The 14,423-nt window shown below is 38.8% G+C and overlaps 1 protein-coding gene across 1 annotated transcript; it reads right to left on the bottom strand.

Moving 5' to 3' along the window:
* Positions 1 to 6,995: 6,995 nt before the first annotated feature.
* Positions 6,996 to 7,835, bottom strand: LOC146593303 (Friend virus susceptibility protein 1-like; the record flags this gene model as incomplete). The annotated part of the gene is given in 4 exon segments (XM_085309558.1): positions 6,996 to 7,051; positions 7,054 to 7,113; positions 7,116 to 7,661; positions 7,664 to 7,835. Coding segments are annotated over 4 exon segments (834 nt in total), but the record flags the coding sequence as incomplete, so codon positions are not given.
* Positions 7,836 to 14,423: the final 6,588 nt, after the last annotated feature.

Genomic DNA, 14,423 nt, shown 5'->3' with positions numbered 1-14,423 from the left:
GGGAAGAAGGAAGGAAAGCTTTAATAAATCTTTTTTTTTTTTTTTTTTTTTTTTTTTTTTTACTTCAAGTGATATATATACCACTAATGAGACTAACAAAAAAAGAAGATTGATCATACCATTTAAGGCTTTAAATTAAGCATTTAAGATAACTTTAGCAGCAATTAGTAGTGCATTATGCTCTCAAATGTCTTCATGTACAATTATATAGATGCAGTAGAGATTTCACTACCCCTCCTCAAAATATGACATTTTACTGAAAATATTTTATCTTATCTTAATTACTACTTTTCTGAGGTGCTGTCATTCTTATAGTATGCAGGATAGGTTTAGTCCCTCCTGAAATGTATATTAATGGTTGCTTAACTAGCACAGATTAAATCCATTTTTGTTCAAAATAATTCACATCAGCATAGAAAAGAAGAATTTGTAAATAAACCGAAGATCTGGTTCAATCATTTATATTAAAGACAAAATCAGCAAACCCTGAATATGATAATAAATTTAATCTAATTCTTATAATAAATAAAACTTTCATTTTTTATTAACAAATATTTGATAGATAGACAGGCAGGCAGGCAGACATATATAAAAATACTCCCAAACACAAACATGAATGGCACGATATTTAATGGTATTTATATGTGTGTTTGTATGTATATGTATACATATATTTACACACAGAAATTAGAAACAGTCACATCAAGGCAGATAGTCTTTTTGGCATGGGCAAAAGGGGAGCTTTTTTAAAGTGCTAACATCATGGAATATTTTAAGGCAGGAATTGTAGGCCTCTAAAGGTAAACCTCTAAATTAACGATGAGGGCAGCTGCTATCTGCTTCACAGCGTGCCAATAGTGTGCAGAACTTTGCATTCTGGCAAGGTACCAGCTCAAAAAGTTTGAGATCTCTGCCGAAAACAGCACTGAACACCTAGGAGAAAGAACAGCTATTCATGTGTTTTCTCCAAGGCACCCTAGCATGAGTGCAGCTAACAAGGTTGATGGGCTGCCAGTTTAATAATACAGATAAGTCACGTGCAAATCAAAGCCAAAATATCAGCCAGCCTGCCCTGCAAGCTACCACAGGATAATTAGTATTCAGCCATGACATCAGCTTTTCAGACAGCAAAGGTTAAACACAGAGTTATCTTAGTCCTCCAGGCTCATGTATCTCTGTGCTCTGATTTGCCTAGTGATAGCTGCAATTAAATTACTGAAATTCCCATATCTTAGATGATTTGCATAGCATGTTTAAAATATCGTCGAGTCTTTTCATTGTTAAATACTCAAACTAGCTTGGTTACATTTCCAGTGTCTCAGGCCTTCGTATTTTGCTCATTCTGAACCCCATGAAATGAGAAATTACCAAGACTGGATGTGTGACTGTCTCTGCAATGGAATCCCTGAGATTTAATAAACCCATAGCTTTTGCAGACATACTATTTCATTTACTACAYTGGAGAAGCTATGAACTTAAAGCTATAAGTGACCTAAAATTTGCAAAAAAGACTGCTTCGAAACATAACGTAACTTCTCAAGAAACCACTTCAAAATAGCATGCTATATGTTCCAAAACAGTATTTTTGTTAAAGTTCATTTATACTAAGAATCCTTTTTTTTAAAAAAAAAAAAAATGGTCTAGGGATGCTGCAGTAGGATTTTGTTCTTTGCTATTAAGCAAGAAGCAAATACATGTTATACTTAAGCCTATTGGTTTTCTAGCCACCATATCACAATGAGGTGGAGGAGAAATCTCAATATAGGGAATATGGAAAAAAATTGGACAAAATATTTAGTTTCATTAGCTAAAGAAATTGTAAATGAAAGCCAAAAATCTGCACATGAAAATACAATTTAGCAAATGGTATCCTAGAATTTAAACGAAAGGTCTGTTGCCATAGAAGAAACAATCTATTGATCTCAGTCATCCTCAGTGACTTATAGATACTAACATCAGATGCTACTAAATGGCAACAGTTCATACCAATATGTTTAGAAATTCTTATCACAGAGGAAAAATGCTTCTGCCTATTTTTCTTTTAATTAGGTAGTAGCAAAACATATCATCTATAGTTAAGTTTAATGCAACATAAAACCAGAGGTTTTTAAGAGGTTTCTCACATCATCAAAGCCACAAAGAATATGTGGTGGTCAGAGTTATAGCCAACATTTGAACTTAATTGATTTAGATACAAAAATAAAATATTTACTAAAAGAATGATGCTGTATTTCATCGTGATTCTTATTCATGTGAGTAATCATGGTCAGAAAAAACTTCAGTGAAACTTTCCCTTAAATAACTAGAGTAAATATTTGTATTTCTATTTACTTGCTCTGACTTTGAACCCATCTGTATCAATACATTTCAGCAACCAGGGTGAATGTGGGCATTTCTAAAGACCTTGTCAGGCCTTCCTGATCTTGAAACTGAGACTCTGGTCTTGTTGTCTTTGAAGTTAAGAAGTCGTACCAGGTAGTACTTTTTTWAAAAAAACATAATGACTCCCAAAAAGAAGTGAATTTTCTTTATAGTAGGGTAAAAATAAAGGTAGTTACAGGAGTTTCCAAATATATTTTTCAAATCATTTTACTGATTGTAACTGGGCAAGAGAAAAATATGTTTACAAAATGCAACTCTGGCTTCTAATAAAAATGTACATTACTTATCTTAAATTTTGCCTCAACAGATTCTTTATCTATAATGGATGCTTTTAGGGAAAATTAGAGGTTATATTTTATGTTTAAAAGCATCATCCAGTCTCAAAATTGTGTTATTTCACTCACCTCTTAAGCACCATTAAAAACACACTTCAAAATATCCCCCCTTGATTTGAAAGAATGAAACCTCAAAATAGCACTGCTTAATTAGCACCTACTATCACTGCTTTCCATTGTCATTTATTGATTTAAATTGTTTCCTTGATTTTTTGAGCACAAGACATTTAACATTTCAAGTTTGATAACTACAAAATGCATAAAAATTCACAGAAGTTAAGGAGAAAAAAATCTTTCTCAAGCAAAGCCTCCATCTTCATGACATCTTACAATTTTCTTAGGTCTTCCAGAGTAACAGCATTTTGAAAATGAGAATTGGCAGTGAAATTTGTTGGAAAAAGTCACATTATTAAAGCTAGATTAAAAAACTAGGTCTTCAATCAACAAATCATTGAAAATTATTATGTAAAACAATTTTTCCATGCTTCAGAAGAGAAAGTTTGGATTGAACAGCAACTGTTAACCAACAGTTTTTCAAAAATAAATATATGACATAAAGCTATGTCACCACATCCAAACTAGCACATTCACTGGGAAGGTTTCTATCTTAATTTCACAGAATCACAGAATCAGTAAGGTTGGAAGGGACCTCTGGAGATCATCTAGTCAAACCTCCCCGCTCAGCAGGGTCACCTACAGCATGGTAGACAGGGTTGCATCCAGGCGGGCCTTGAAGATCTCCAGAGAAGGAGACTCCACAACCTCTCTGGGCAACCTGTGCCAGKGCTCCGTCACTCTCACAGGGAAGAAATTCCCCCTCACGGTCAGGCGGAACTTCCTGTGCTTCAATTTCTGCCCATTGCCTCTTGTCCTGTCACACGGGACAACTGAAAAGAGTTTGTCCCCGTCCCCTTGACACCCTCCCTTCAGGTACTTGCACACATTGATCAGATCCCCCCTCAGTCTTCTCTTCCCCAGGCTGAACAGGCCCAGCTCTCGCAGCCGTTCCTCACAGGGCAGGTGCTCCAGCCCTCTGATCATCTTCGTAGCCCTACGCTGGACACTCTCCAGTAGCATCTCCGAAGATGTACTACCAAGTGTACTTCCATCAGCAATTTGATGCTTATTATATAGATATGCATGACACACAAATGCTTTTACTAATATGCATAATAAACTGTTTGATGATACTATCCTAAATGTGATCATGAAAAAAGAGTCTTTGGCACAGCATAGCTCCCTGTGTGAAGAGGTGTCTCATTTTCTGAAGATAACTGTCACTGTGACGTTAGGAATATGCGTTGAAAGTATAACTCATGCAAGATCTATGCATGATTTTAAAATCATCTCATTAGCAAAGACAAATCCAATCATCTTTTTTACGTTCACACTGAAGGAAGGGGGAAAAAAAAAGCATTAATATTTCCTTTTACCAGCAGTACTCCAGGGACCACTCAAAGCCTGATTACAAGCTACTTACTAGTTTCCTAGGCTTTCTGCAAAATTCGATTGAAGTGAAAGGAAGTCAGAACAGAAGAGTCATTCACCTACCTACCTGCCTACTTAGGAGCATGGTAGTATGACAGTATAGAAATAAAACAAATATCTCAGTAGGCTATAACTTTCAAAAACTGTTGTCACATCTTCATTCATTCCTGAAATACATACCAAGAGTTCTATTCTATCAACTTCACATGTAAGTTTTTGATCACAAACATACCTCTTTACCACCACAAATGAGAAAATCAGGACTCTGATCTCACTATCTAATAATATTTTATTGCTTACAAAATATTCCATCTTAAATATCTGAATTCTGCTTAGATCCTACTGTAACAGATGCAGTAGTGGGAAAACTCCAAGAAATACATATTATTAATCAGTTTAGTAGAGTCTGACACTGGCCATTCAAAATCTACCTATGTATTTAATTTTAAGTTTATAATGTCTGTATTCTCCCTGGGATTAAGAGGTACATTCCTGTTCTTCGTGAAGTCCATGTATAAATTCAGAATCTCAATGAATCGTATTGGAAACAGCTCCTCACCACATTATGTATCTACACAATTAATTTGGCCTCTGTCATGGGTCTCCGTGATTATGATTATGATTGCAGCTTAGATACCATCTTAACAAGTGGAAAAGTAGATATCTAAATTTAACTATCTAAAATAGGAAACTGAATCCAGTCCTCTGGATTCATGTTAGCTGCACAAACATAGCTGTCTAGTGCCACTGGGTCATCTCTGATGCCCCAAGTCATCTGAAATATTCTCAAGGGTTTGCAGATAGGACACAGCATCTACAGGAAACTCATCCTCTTCTGGAATGGCAGATGGCATCCAGGTGGGAATGCCCTGCACTGTGGTGTCTCTGGACACCTACATTTACACAGCTCATAGCTGTCAAGGAGCTGGGAGCTCTGTTAAATGGAGCATCTGTGCCAGCTGGACCTCACCCACACAGGAGCACCAGGAGGAAGCAGTGAAGGTTAGCTGACTTCCTGTTGTGGGGCACAAAGGCATACATCTGCCAACCTGACGTACTCTCTAGGGCTGTTTGCTAGGGGCTTGCATTTAGGAGTGGAGAGGCAACCAAGGCTTGTCCACCCCTTAGACTATTATCTCCTGCCACTCTTCCATGTGGGTACCAATGATACCAAGAGAGACCTGAAAAGTATCAGGTGTAACTATATGGCTCTCAGGACGATGATCAAGGACTTGAAGGCCAAGGTGGTGGTCTTCTTGATCCTTCTGATGGGGGGGAGGGTCTGGGGAGGTCTGAATGATTTCTGCAGGTCAATAATTCATTGTGTAGCTGTTAGCTACACAAAAAGAGTAAGTCCAAGATGTCAGCTTTTGGGAAACAATACCCAAGTCATATAAATGCATGGGAGTAACAGAAATATCAACATCTTTTAGAAAAGTATAGCTCTGCAATACTGAGTAGAGCTGGTATATCCATGTAACACATATGTAACATCATCCACTCATCATCCTCCTGCAATACAGAAAGCAGAGAGGTTAGCCGATCTTTGTGCAAGCCAAATCAATGTGTTTACATGGGAGGCTGGATGGTCTTGTAGATCCATCTGTTGTGGTCAGCAAGAGACAACATTCCAACAGCAGCTTACAGATGCTGGTGTGATAACCTGTTCATGGGAAGATAGAAAGGCATGGTATCACCATCAGAAAGAACTAGAGCCGTGGCTCCTGGACCATCTGCTAAAATAGTGCCAGATCATTTTTCCTTTTAAGGAGTTAGTACACTGGCTAAAGAATGTATTGAGGGTGTTTGCCGAACTTGAGGCACTCTGACACTGTGGATCAGAATTCCTCATAGCATTGGTGCTCCCTGTGAGACATTCACTGGCACAGATACGGATACCTGTAAAGATAAATCTTGAGAAGAGGTTAATAAGAGTGGGACTATCTGAACAGATATTAAAGGTGTAAACAGCCATGCATACTGTGAAAGGCAGCCAAGTCTTAAACGTAAGTTTATAACTCTTTGTTCAGTAATCATAAGTTACTCGGGAAATTACATCTCAAAAAGAGCCTCTTGGACAGGTGATGACTATTGGGAGAGCAGGAGCAGGGACAGAGCCCTCTGGTTCAGACAACAGAGGTGTGTGTTCAAAACGTGCTTCCCCTAACGAGGTTGCATGTGGGGTACTTATGTCCTTTATCCTCCCCTTAAACTGGGCTTATAAATAGTATTTCTGTTTCTAATTGTATCATCAGTCATCTATGCCTGAATGGGGATGAGGGTGTGTACAGTCACTGGGTCACATCCCGTAACTTGTTCAGTATCCTGCAAAGTCCACACCACAGCCAAGAGCTGTTTTTCCAGAGGTGTATACTTTGCTGTGGTCCCTTGCAGGGAACAAGACCAGAAACCTATAGGTTCCCTCCTTGCGTAGTCACATTGCTGCCACAGCCCCCGAGACACTGTATCTCCCATAGCCATTACCTCCAGCTCAAAAGGTTGTTCCTCATGTGGAGTGATTATTTGGGAATGACGGACCACCACCTCCTTGCACAAGTCAAAGGCTTGCTACTGTTCTTTAGTTCACTGCCACTGTCTACATTTTTTGGTCAAACGCTGAAGTGGCCATATTAAATACACTAAATGGGGTGTAAAGGTCTGCCTGAACATGGAAAGGCCTGAAAAAGCTTGTAGTTGTTTTACAAGAGTGTGAAAAGGGTACTATTGAATACTATCATGCACTTTCTCAGGGACAGCTTTTGTCTGCCCCCTCCAGACTATCCCTAAGAATTACACAGTAATGTCCAGGCCCTGTACCTTTCCACTCAATTTAGTAGTCCCTACCCATTTTTCACCTTGGAATTCCGAACTGCTCTCACTTGCTTAGTGCCTGGTTCACTAACAAATACCTTATATCGTTTACCAAAGTCCCTCCCGTCCCAGTTGCAGGCATTACTGTGCCAAGCAGCAACGGCTTTAAGGCACTCGAAGCCCCCTTTAATAATTGGGTTTTCATCTGCCGCTTTATTTCCACACTATGCAATCTATCTCCATCTGCTAACTCAATTGCTACCCCTAGCTGCTGCAACATGCTGATCCTTTCCTCAAAAGTATGCCACGGTCCCACTGGAGCAACTAATTCACCTGTGGACAGGTAAACACCTACCACTGCAGCGCATAACCATTGATATAATTTTGGAGTTTCAATAACATTTCCTGTCTCATCCCACGTAGAAGTTAATTGGGTAAGATAATACTGCACTTGAGCATCGGTTGATAAGGGGCTCATTAAATTCAGCTCCTCTCTTAAGAGAGTAAGCAATCTGGCACCTGCATCCCATGCTCTCACTAACCAGGCTAACAAAGACTCCCCAGGCTGCTGCTAGAAAGTAGTTAAAAATTCATGCAGTTCCTGTGAGGTGTGCATGCTAGATTGCTTCACTGTATTCCCATCTGCTGCCTCTCCCCCTTCACTTTTAGAAGAGGTCAGAGCTGGGGAGTAGCCGGTTCTCCTTCTAATCCAAATTCAACCTCCGAGTCAGATGAAGTACTCCAAATATTACCATCCCACTCCTCTGAGTGCCAGGAGGGTCTAGTTATTATTGCTCTCGTCTGGGCAAATTTTTCACCTCAGTCTTTACTGGTAAGATGGACCTTCCAGAATCTCAATCCCCAGAGAGAAGTCTGAAACAAAACTTACCCGTGGTGGAAGAGGATTGGATTAGGGAACACCTAAGAAAACTGGATATGCACAAGTCCATGGGCCCTGATCTGCAAGTGCTGAGGGAGCTGGCCAGTGTCTCTGCACAGTCACTCTATATTACCTTTGAAAGTTCATGGCAATGAGAGACGTTCCTGAGGACTGAAAGAAAGCAAATGTCACCTCTATATTTAAAAAGGAGAAAAAGGAGGATCTGAGGAACTACAAGTCAGTCAGCCTCACTTTGATCCCTAGGAAGGTGATAGAACAAATAATCCTGGATGCTATTTTCAGAGATGTGAAGAACAGGAAGGTGATTGGGAGTAGTCAGCATTGATTCACAAGGGAGAAATCAGGCTTAACCAACCTGATAGACTTCTATGACGAGATAACTGGCTCAGTGGATGAGGAGAGAGGATGTTGTCTACCTTGACCTCAGTAGAGCTTTTGAAACTGTCTCCCATAACATCCTTATAGACGAGCTGATGAAGTATGCATTAGATAAGTGGTCAGTGAGGTGGATTGAGAACTGTCTGAATGGCAAAGCTCAGAGAGTTGTGATCAGTGGCATAAAGTCCAGCTGGAAGCTAGTTGCTAGTGGACTCCCCCAAGGGTTGATATAGCAGCCAGTCTTGTTTAACCTCTTCACTAATGACCTGGATGAAGAGACAGAGCACATCCTCAGCCAGTTGGCACGTGTCTGGGAGAGGTAGCTGAAATACCCAATGGTTTTGCTACCATTCAAAGGGACCTCAATAGGCTGGAGAAATGGGCAGAGAGGAACCTCAGGAAGTTTAACAAAGGGAAATGCAATGTCCTATACCTGGGAAGGAATGCAGCAAGGCAGCCTGTGGGCTAACTCACTGGAGAGCAGCTCTGCAGAGAAGGACCTGGGGGTCCTGGTGGACAACAAGTTGAAGCTGGGCCAGAAATGTGCCCTGGTGGCCAAGACCAGTATCCTGGCGTGCATTAGGAAGAACATTGCCAGCAGGTTGAGGAATGTGATCCTTCCCCTCTGCTAAGCCCTGGTGAGGCCACACCTGGAGTACTAGATCCAGATGTGGAAGACATGCATCTACTAGGGCACAAAGGGCCACAAACATGATGAAGGGACTGGAGCATTTGTTTAACCTGTAAAAGAGATGGCTCAGAGGGGATCTTATTAATGTTTATAAATATCTGAAGGGAGGCTGTAAAGAACATGGTGCCAGACTCTCTTCAGTGGTATCCAGTGACAGGATGAGAGGCAACAGGCACTAACTGAAACACAGGAAATTCCATCTGAACGTAAGAAAGCATTTCTTTATGAAGGAAAAATCTGCCTAGCAATGTTGTGGAGTCTCCATCCTTGAAGATACTTAAAACTTGACTGAACATGGTCCTGGGCAATCTGCTGCAGCTTACTTTGCTTAATTAGGGGATTTGGACCAGGTGATCTCCCAACTATTCTGTGATTCCATAACTGAATGATTCTGTTTCTTTACATCAGCTGCAGTCTCCCAGCTCTGTGATGTTACTCACTTGCCTCCAGCACCCTGAAAGCTCTTAGAAGTTCTTTGCTTTATCATATTCAATAGCTCTTCTAAGGATGGTGTGGTATGACTCTTTTCTCAGGGGTTTTCCACCTCATTTACTCTTTTCAGAGCAGCATGACACTAATTTTGAGCAAACAAGTACAAAACACAACATTCCTTATCCTATTCCTGAGCTGACTTTGCCCAAATGGAATTGTCTTTTCACTTTCCTTTCCCAGTGCCAAGCTCATTAGGATCAGCATAGCCAGCCTGTGTAATGAGAAGCAGGTGCTCTGTCCTTCTACCCATCTGAGTAAAACAGCTTGTAGGTTGCGCAATGCACACAAAATTAGAGTGATCTTATCAGATTTGTATATTCAGCCTACCAATGCTATCCGATTTGTGGCCAGATAGCTGGAAGCACAGTTAGCTGCAACTGTGTGGAGAGCCTGAGTGGAGTTCATGAAATTAAACTGCAGATGCATGACCCAAAGTAGTAGTGAGCATGAGAAAAAAATATAGTGCACACTAGTACTGTATCTTCTCTGAATGTGATGTCTTATGCTGAAAAGAGGACCCTGTCACAGGCCCCATGTTCCATATTACCAGATATTATGAGCCTGGTCCCTGGAGTTAATCAGACAGCCCATGATTCTCCTGCAGTGGTGAAGGTCTTGAGTAGCTCTAAGTAAAGACAGAAATGGGTTTTAAATTAGTGAATATCACTCACATAAACACCTTAAATTTAATGTGAGTCTTTTGATGAAAATATCAGTTTAATGCTTAGCAGTGATAAAAAGACTAATATAATATGCAATATCAATGAAAAGGAAATAAATAACAAAATAAAAAACAGCATTACATCACTTTATTAATCCATGATGCGTTTGTGTTGCCCCATCAAACAAGGTAGAGTAGGGTAAGAAAAGGTATCAGGAAGTACTGTAAGGAAGATCAAAAGAATTTAATAGCTTCTGTATAAATAAGTATGGCAAGATTCAAATATCTTTAAGAGATCTACTTTCATTGATGCTATAGTAAAAATGAAGAGGTGGCTGTTATTCAGTGGTTTTCAGAATATGAAGAGCAGGGGCCATACTCCTGAAATTTCAGGCAGAAGCTTTAAAATAAACATGCATGCTTTCCACATGATATATAATTAAATTGTGAAACTGTTGCTACAAAATGTGTGAATAACAAAAGTTTAAGAGAGATTTTAAAGTGATTAGAATAATCCTGGAGAAAAAAAAATAGACATTATCTCCAGCGAAGAAAGTCCCTGAACAGCAGATTGCCAGAAGCTATATACTTGCCTTATTCTTAAACTCTTTTCCCAAACATCAGTTCTTGGTTATTGTCAGATTCAGGCTTTAATGTCAGGTGAACCTTTAATCTGACCCAATACAACCATTTCTGTATCCTTACACAAACCTAGAAGAGCTGGTGACATGAAAAAAGTGGAAAAGCATCTAATAATAAATAAAAAACCTAAATTATAACTCATCATTATTTTTCTCAAAAAAAATCAAAAACTGTCTTCAAAAATATTTGGGTGTGTCCCTTAGATTCATTAAAACAAAAATGAAAAGCCTAAGTAAGAAAAGAAAGGAAGGTATGATATGTGTACATATGTGTGTACATGCCTGTTCACACAAAAATATATAGATATAAAGAACAGTTTTTACATGACTTTGACATCTTTTATCTCAATTTTCAGTAATAGTTTTGGGGGAATATATTTCAAAGGGTTTTAGTACATTATTTCTGGGAAATCTCATCTGCCATTCAGTTTTTCATTCAATATTTTACAAAGTATTGACTAAGCATGATAATAAAAAATGGGCTTGTTCCCTGATTAAAAGACATATGCTTCTTGATATTACTCTCCCCATACAACAAACTACAAAAATCTGTACTAATGAAAGCTGAGCTCTTTCACATCAGAGCTTGCAGGTACTTCACCAAAAATTAGATCATTTCAGAAGCCATTATATATCAGGATAGAGATAACATATCCACAATGCTATGGGGGAATATACATATATATATATATATATATATATATATATTCTTTAACCTTTACAGTAAGGAAGGACAATAGACATTTCAGCTACTTAGGTAAAGCATTTAGTTGAGAGCAGAGATTCATCGTCCAAACACTGCTGCCAGAATTATATCTACTTTTTAGCCAGTGATTATTTAGTGTAAAGTGAATTAGCAAGATTCAAAGCTCAGGATTACCCATCCTGTGGCAAATGACATATACATTAAGGTACTGCTTTTTCTCTCTTTCCAGCCCCTCAGGTCTTTCACTCTCTCTTGTGCAGCAGTCTATTTTCAACAAGAGGAGCTTATAACTAGTCTTAACTAGAGGTACATGTAGCTAGGCTCACTTGTGATGTCCTCTCTGCCTAAGAGGGCACTGACCCCAGACTTCTTATGTCCTAGATGTTCTCACAGCCCTTATAATGGACCTACAGCACACGGGCAAGTTCACCTCCCTGAGGTAGCCACTGTGGAAAAGCTCAATGGCTATGAAGACTTTCTGTGAGGGCTCCAGCGCTGTTGGTATGATTAAGGTATATTGAAACAGTTACTGATTTGGACCCACGCAGAAGAACCCAACACAGAGTCAAGTCACCACTTTGCTAGTTTCTGGATCCCACAAAGGTATAGGCAATAGCCAAGAAATTAGATCTCAGACCAAGTCACCTCAGGGCATATTCATAACAGATGCGGGTGCCTGGGACATTTTCTAGTCAAATAAGAAGATGACAGAGAAGAGGTCCTCTTTCTTTAATCAAGGTTTTAGACAGCAGCATCTCTAAGTGTCTGTAAATCATGTTTTGGAAGTAGGAATTCATTTTTCAGAACTGGCCTTTAAACCAGAGATTTAAAAGTATCACTGAAACAAATGCATATCATAGCAGAAAGTTATTAGTCCCTTAAAATAAGTGAACGGAAAGTTAATTGTACAGATTTTTCCTATAGGGTATTGCATAAGAGGTTTTCTACTGATACTGTTCTGCAGAGAATGAAGAGTTCATGGAGTCCAGACAAGATTAACTGTTAATCAATCTATCTTCATAGAAGAAAATCCTGCTTTACTTTCCTCACTGTCTTCAAAAACCTTGTAAATAATCCTGAGGGCAATGAAATAGCTTCTCCACCGCAATTTTATCTCTTTCATGAAAAAAGTGAAGAAAAAGTGAAGTAGTTAACTTTATGGATATCAGTAGACATAATGTGCTCCATCACTAATTTCCAGAACATTCTATGAATTCCAGCTGATTTATTTAAAAAAATGACTCTTTTTTTTTAATACAGCCTAAATTTTACTTCTTTATGTAAGAATCCACTTGTTTTAAAGCATCCAATTCATTTCGAACAGAAATATCAATGCTGTAGTGTCTGACTGTCTGTTTTACATTCATAAACAAGTAAACCAACATCTAGCTCCTGCTAATTACACTGGTCAAAGAAGCTGTAATTAATTCAATATGTATTGAGATATTTTCCCTAAGCAGTTTCCATCAGCAGAGCTAATGATTACAAATGCAGTACTTTGAAAGAATAATAAGTATGCATTTAAATATGTATATATTAGAACAATTCAGGAAGCAAGTTTTACAGTAAGTGAATACGTGATTTATTTACTGATGTTTGGTGGGAGGGAACTGTTCTTTGTGTGTCATTGAACTGGCCTTGAAAAACTTTACTACATTCTCATAAATTAAAAAAGTAAATGTGTTTCTTGCATTTCATGAAAAAGATTCTGAAAACTTTTCCAAAATGTGATACACATTTACACTGTGATAAAGCAAAGGAAAGCTTGTACTGTATTGTACAAATAGCAAAATATTTGAGATCTGAAGGGAACCAACTCCCTTTTTGTTTTCATATGCTGCAGTCACACAAATGGCACCCTTGTAGTTTGGTTCTCCTACAAGCCGTTCGTGAAATTTCAGATCCACAAAGGAGATGCATTTCTATTGTTTGTAATCTGGAGGCAATTAGAATAAATTTGTCACTGAATACACACAGACATCACATTCACTCTCTAAATGCGTATGTCAATGTTGATAGAACTCACAGTCCTGGTTTCAAAGTCAATATACTCCCTACGATTCAGCTGTATGAAATGGGACATGTCACTATCACAGATCTAGGAGCAATTGCCAGAGTGACAATTCCATGAGAAAGAAAGGCTCGGATGCAAACCTGCCATCACTCCCATCACCCTTGATCTCTTGCGGGAAATGAAATATAGGATTATCAGCTGCACAGCAGCCGGGTGCACTCTGGAACAACCTCAGTCTGGGCAACTGGGGGATGAGAACCCCCCCAGCTCATCCTAGGAGATAAAGACACAGCCGAAAAATGGGATTTATATTTAATTCTGTTACCGAATCTAAACAATCTCATCTTTTTTTTTCCTCCTATTTTTAGGTGAGGTAGTTGTTTAGCATGCAATTTACAATACAAATGGAAGTATTATGAAAATAATTTTAATTTAATGATCCTAGTCTCTATAAATTTACTCTCATATCAGTTGAGATAGCTAGTCTTCTCCAGTGAAGAAGTGCACTATTCGGTGATCCATTTACACCATTTACTCCAGAGGGAAATTATTATCCTCAGGCTCATCTGTGAATATATCAAAAATTTTGTGCACCTCACAAAATTGTGTTTCTGTATATATAGGACTGAGACCTCAGTGTGGCTGAGCAAACTCAGAGATGTTTCCTACTCAGAATTGATCTCAGCCAATAAATGAAACATTTCTCCATCATCTACCCTACCTGCTAGATCTAGTATTCACACTCTTAATGCATTTATAACAAGTCTACTAGGTATAGCTAGGCCCAGTGGAGTGACATCCAGCACTGTTTTTTGGAAGGAGGAGATAGAATTAAAATAGCAGGCATATAGTCAGTAAATTTACAATACAACTGCTTAAATGTAGGGGAAAAAGAATATACACACTGAGTAATTTATCTTAGA

Source organism: Rhea americana, unplaced genomic scaffold, assembly GCF_003343005.1.
Source record: "Rhea americana isolate MKP2758 unplaced genomic scaffold, rheAme1 scaffold_3, whole genome shotgun sequence".
Lineage (NCBI taxonomy): Eukaryota > Metazoa > Chordata > Aves > Rheiformes > Rheidae > Rhea > Rhea americana.
This window is presented reverse-complemented; position numbering and strand designations above follow the sequence as displayed.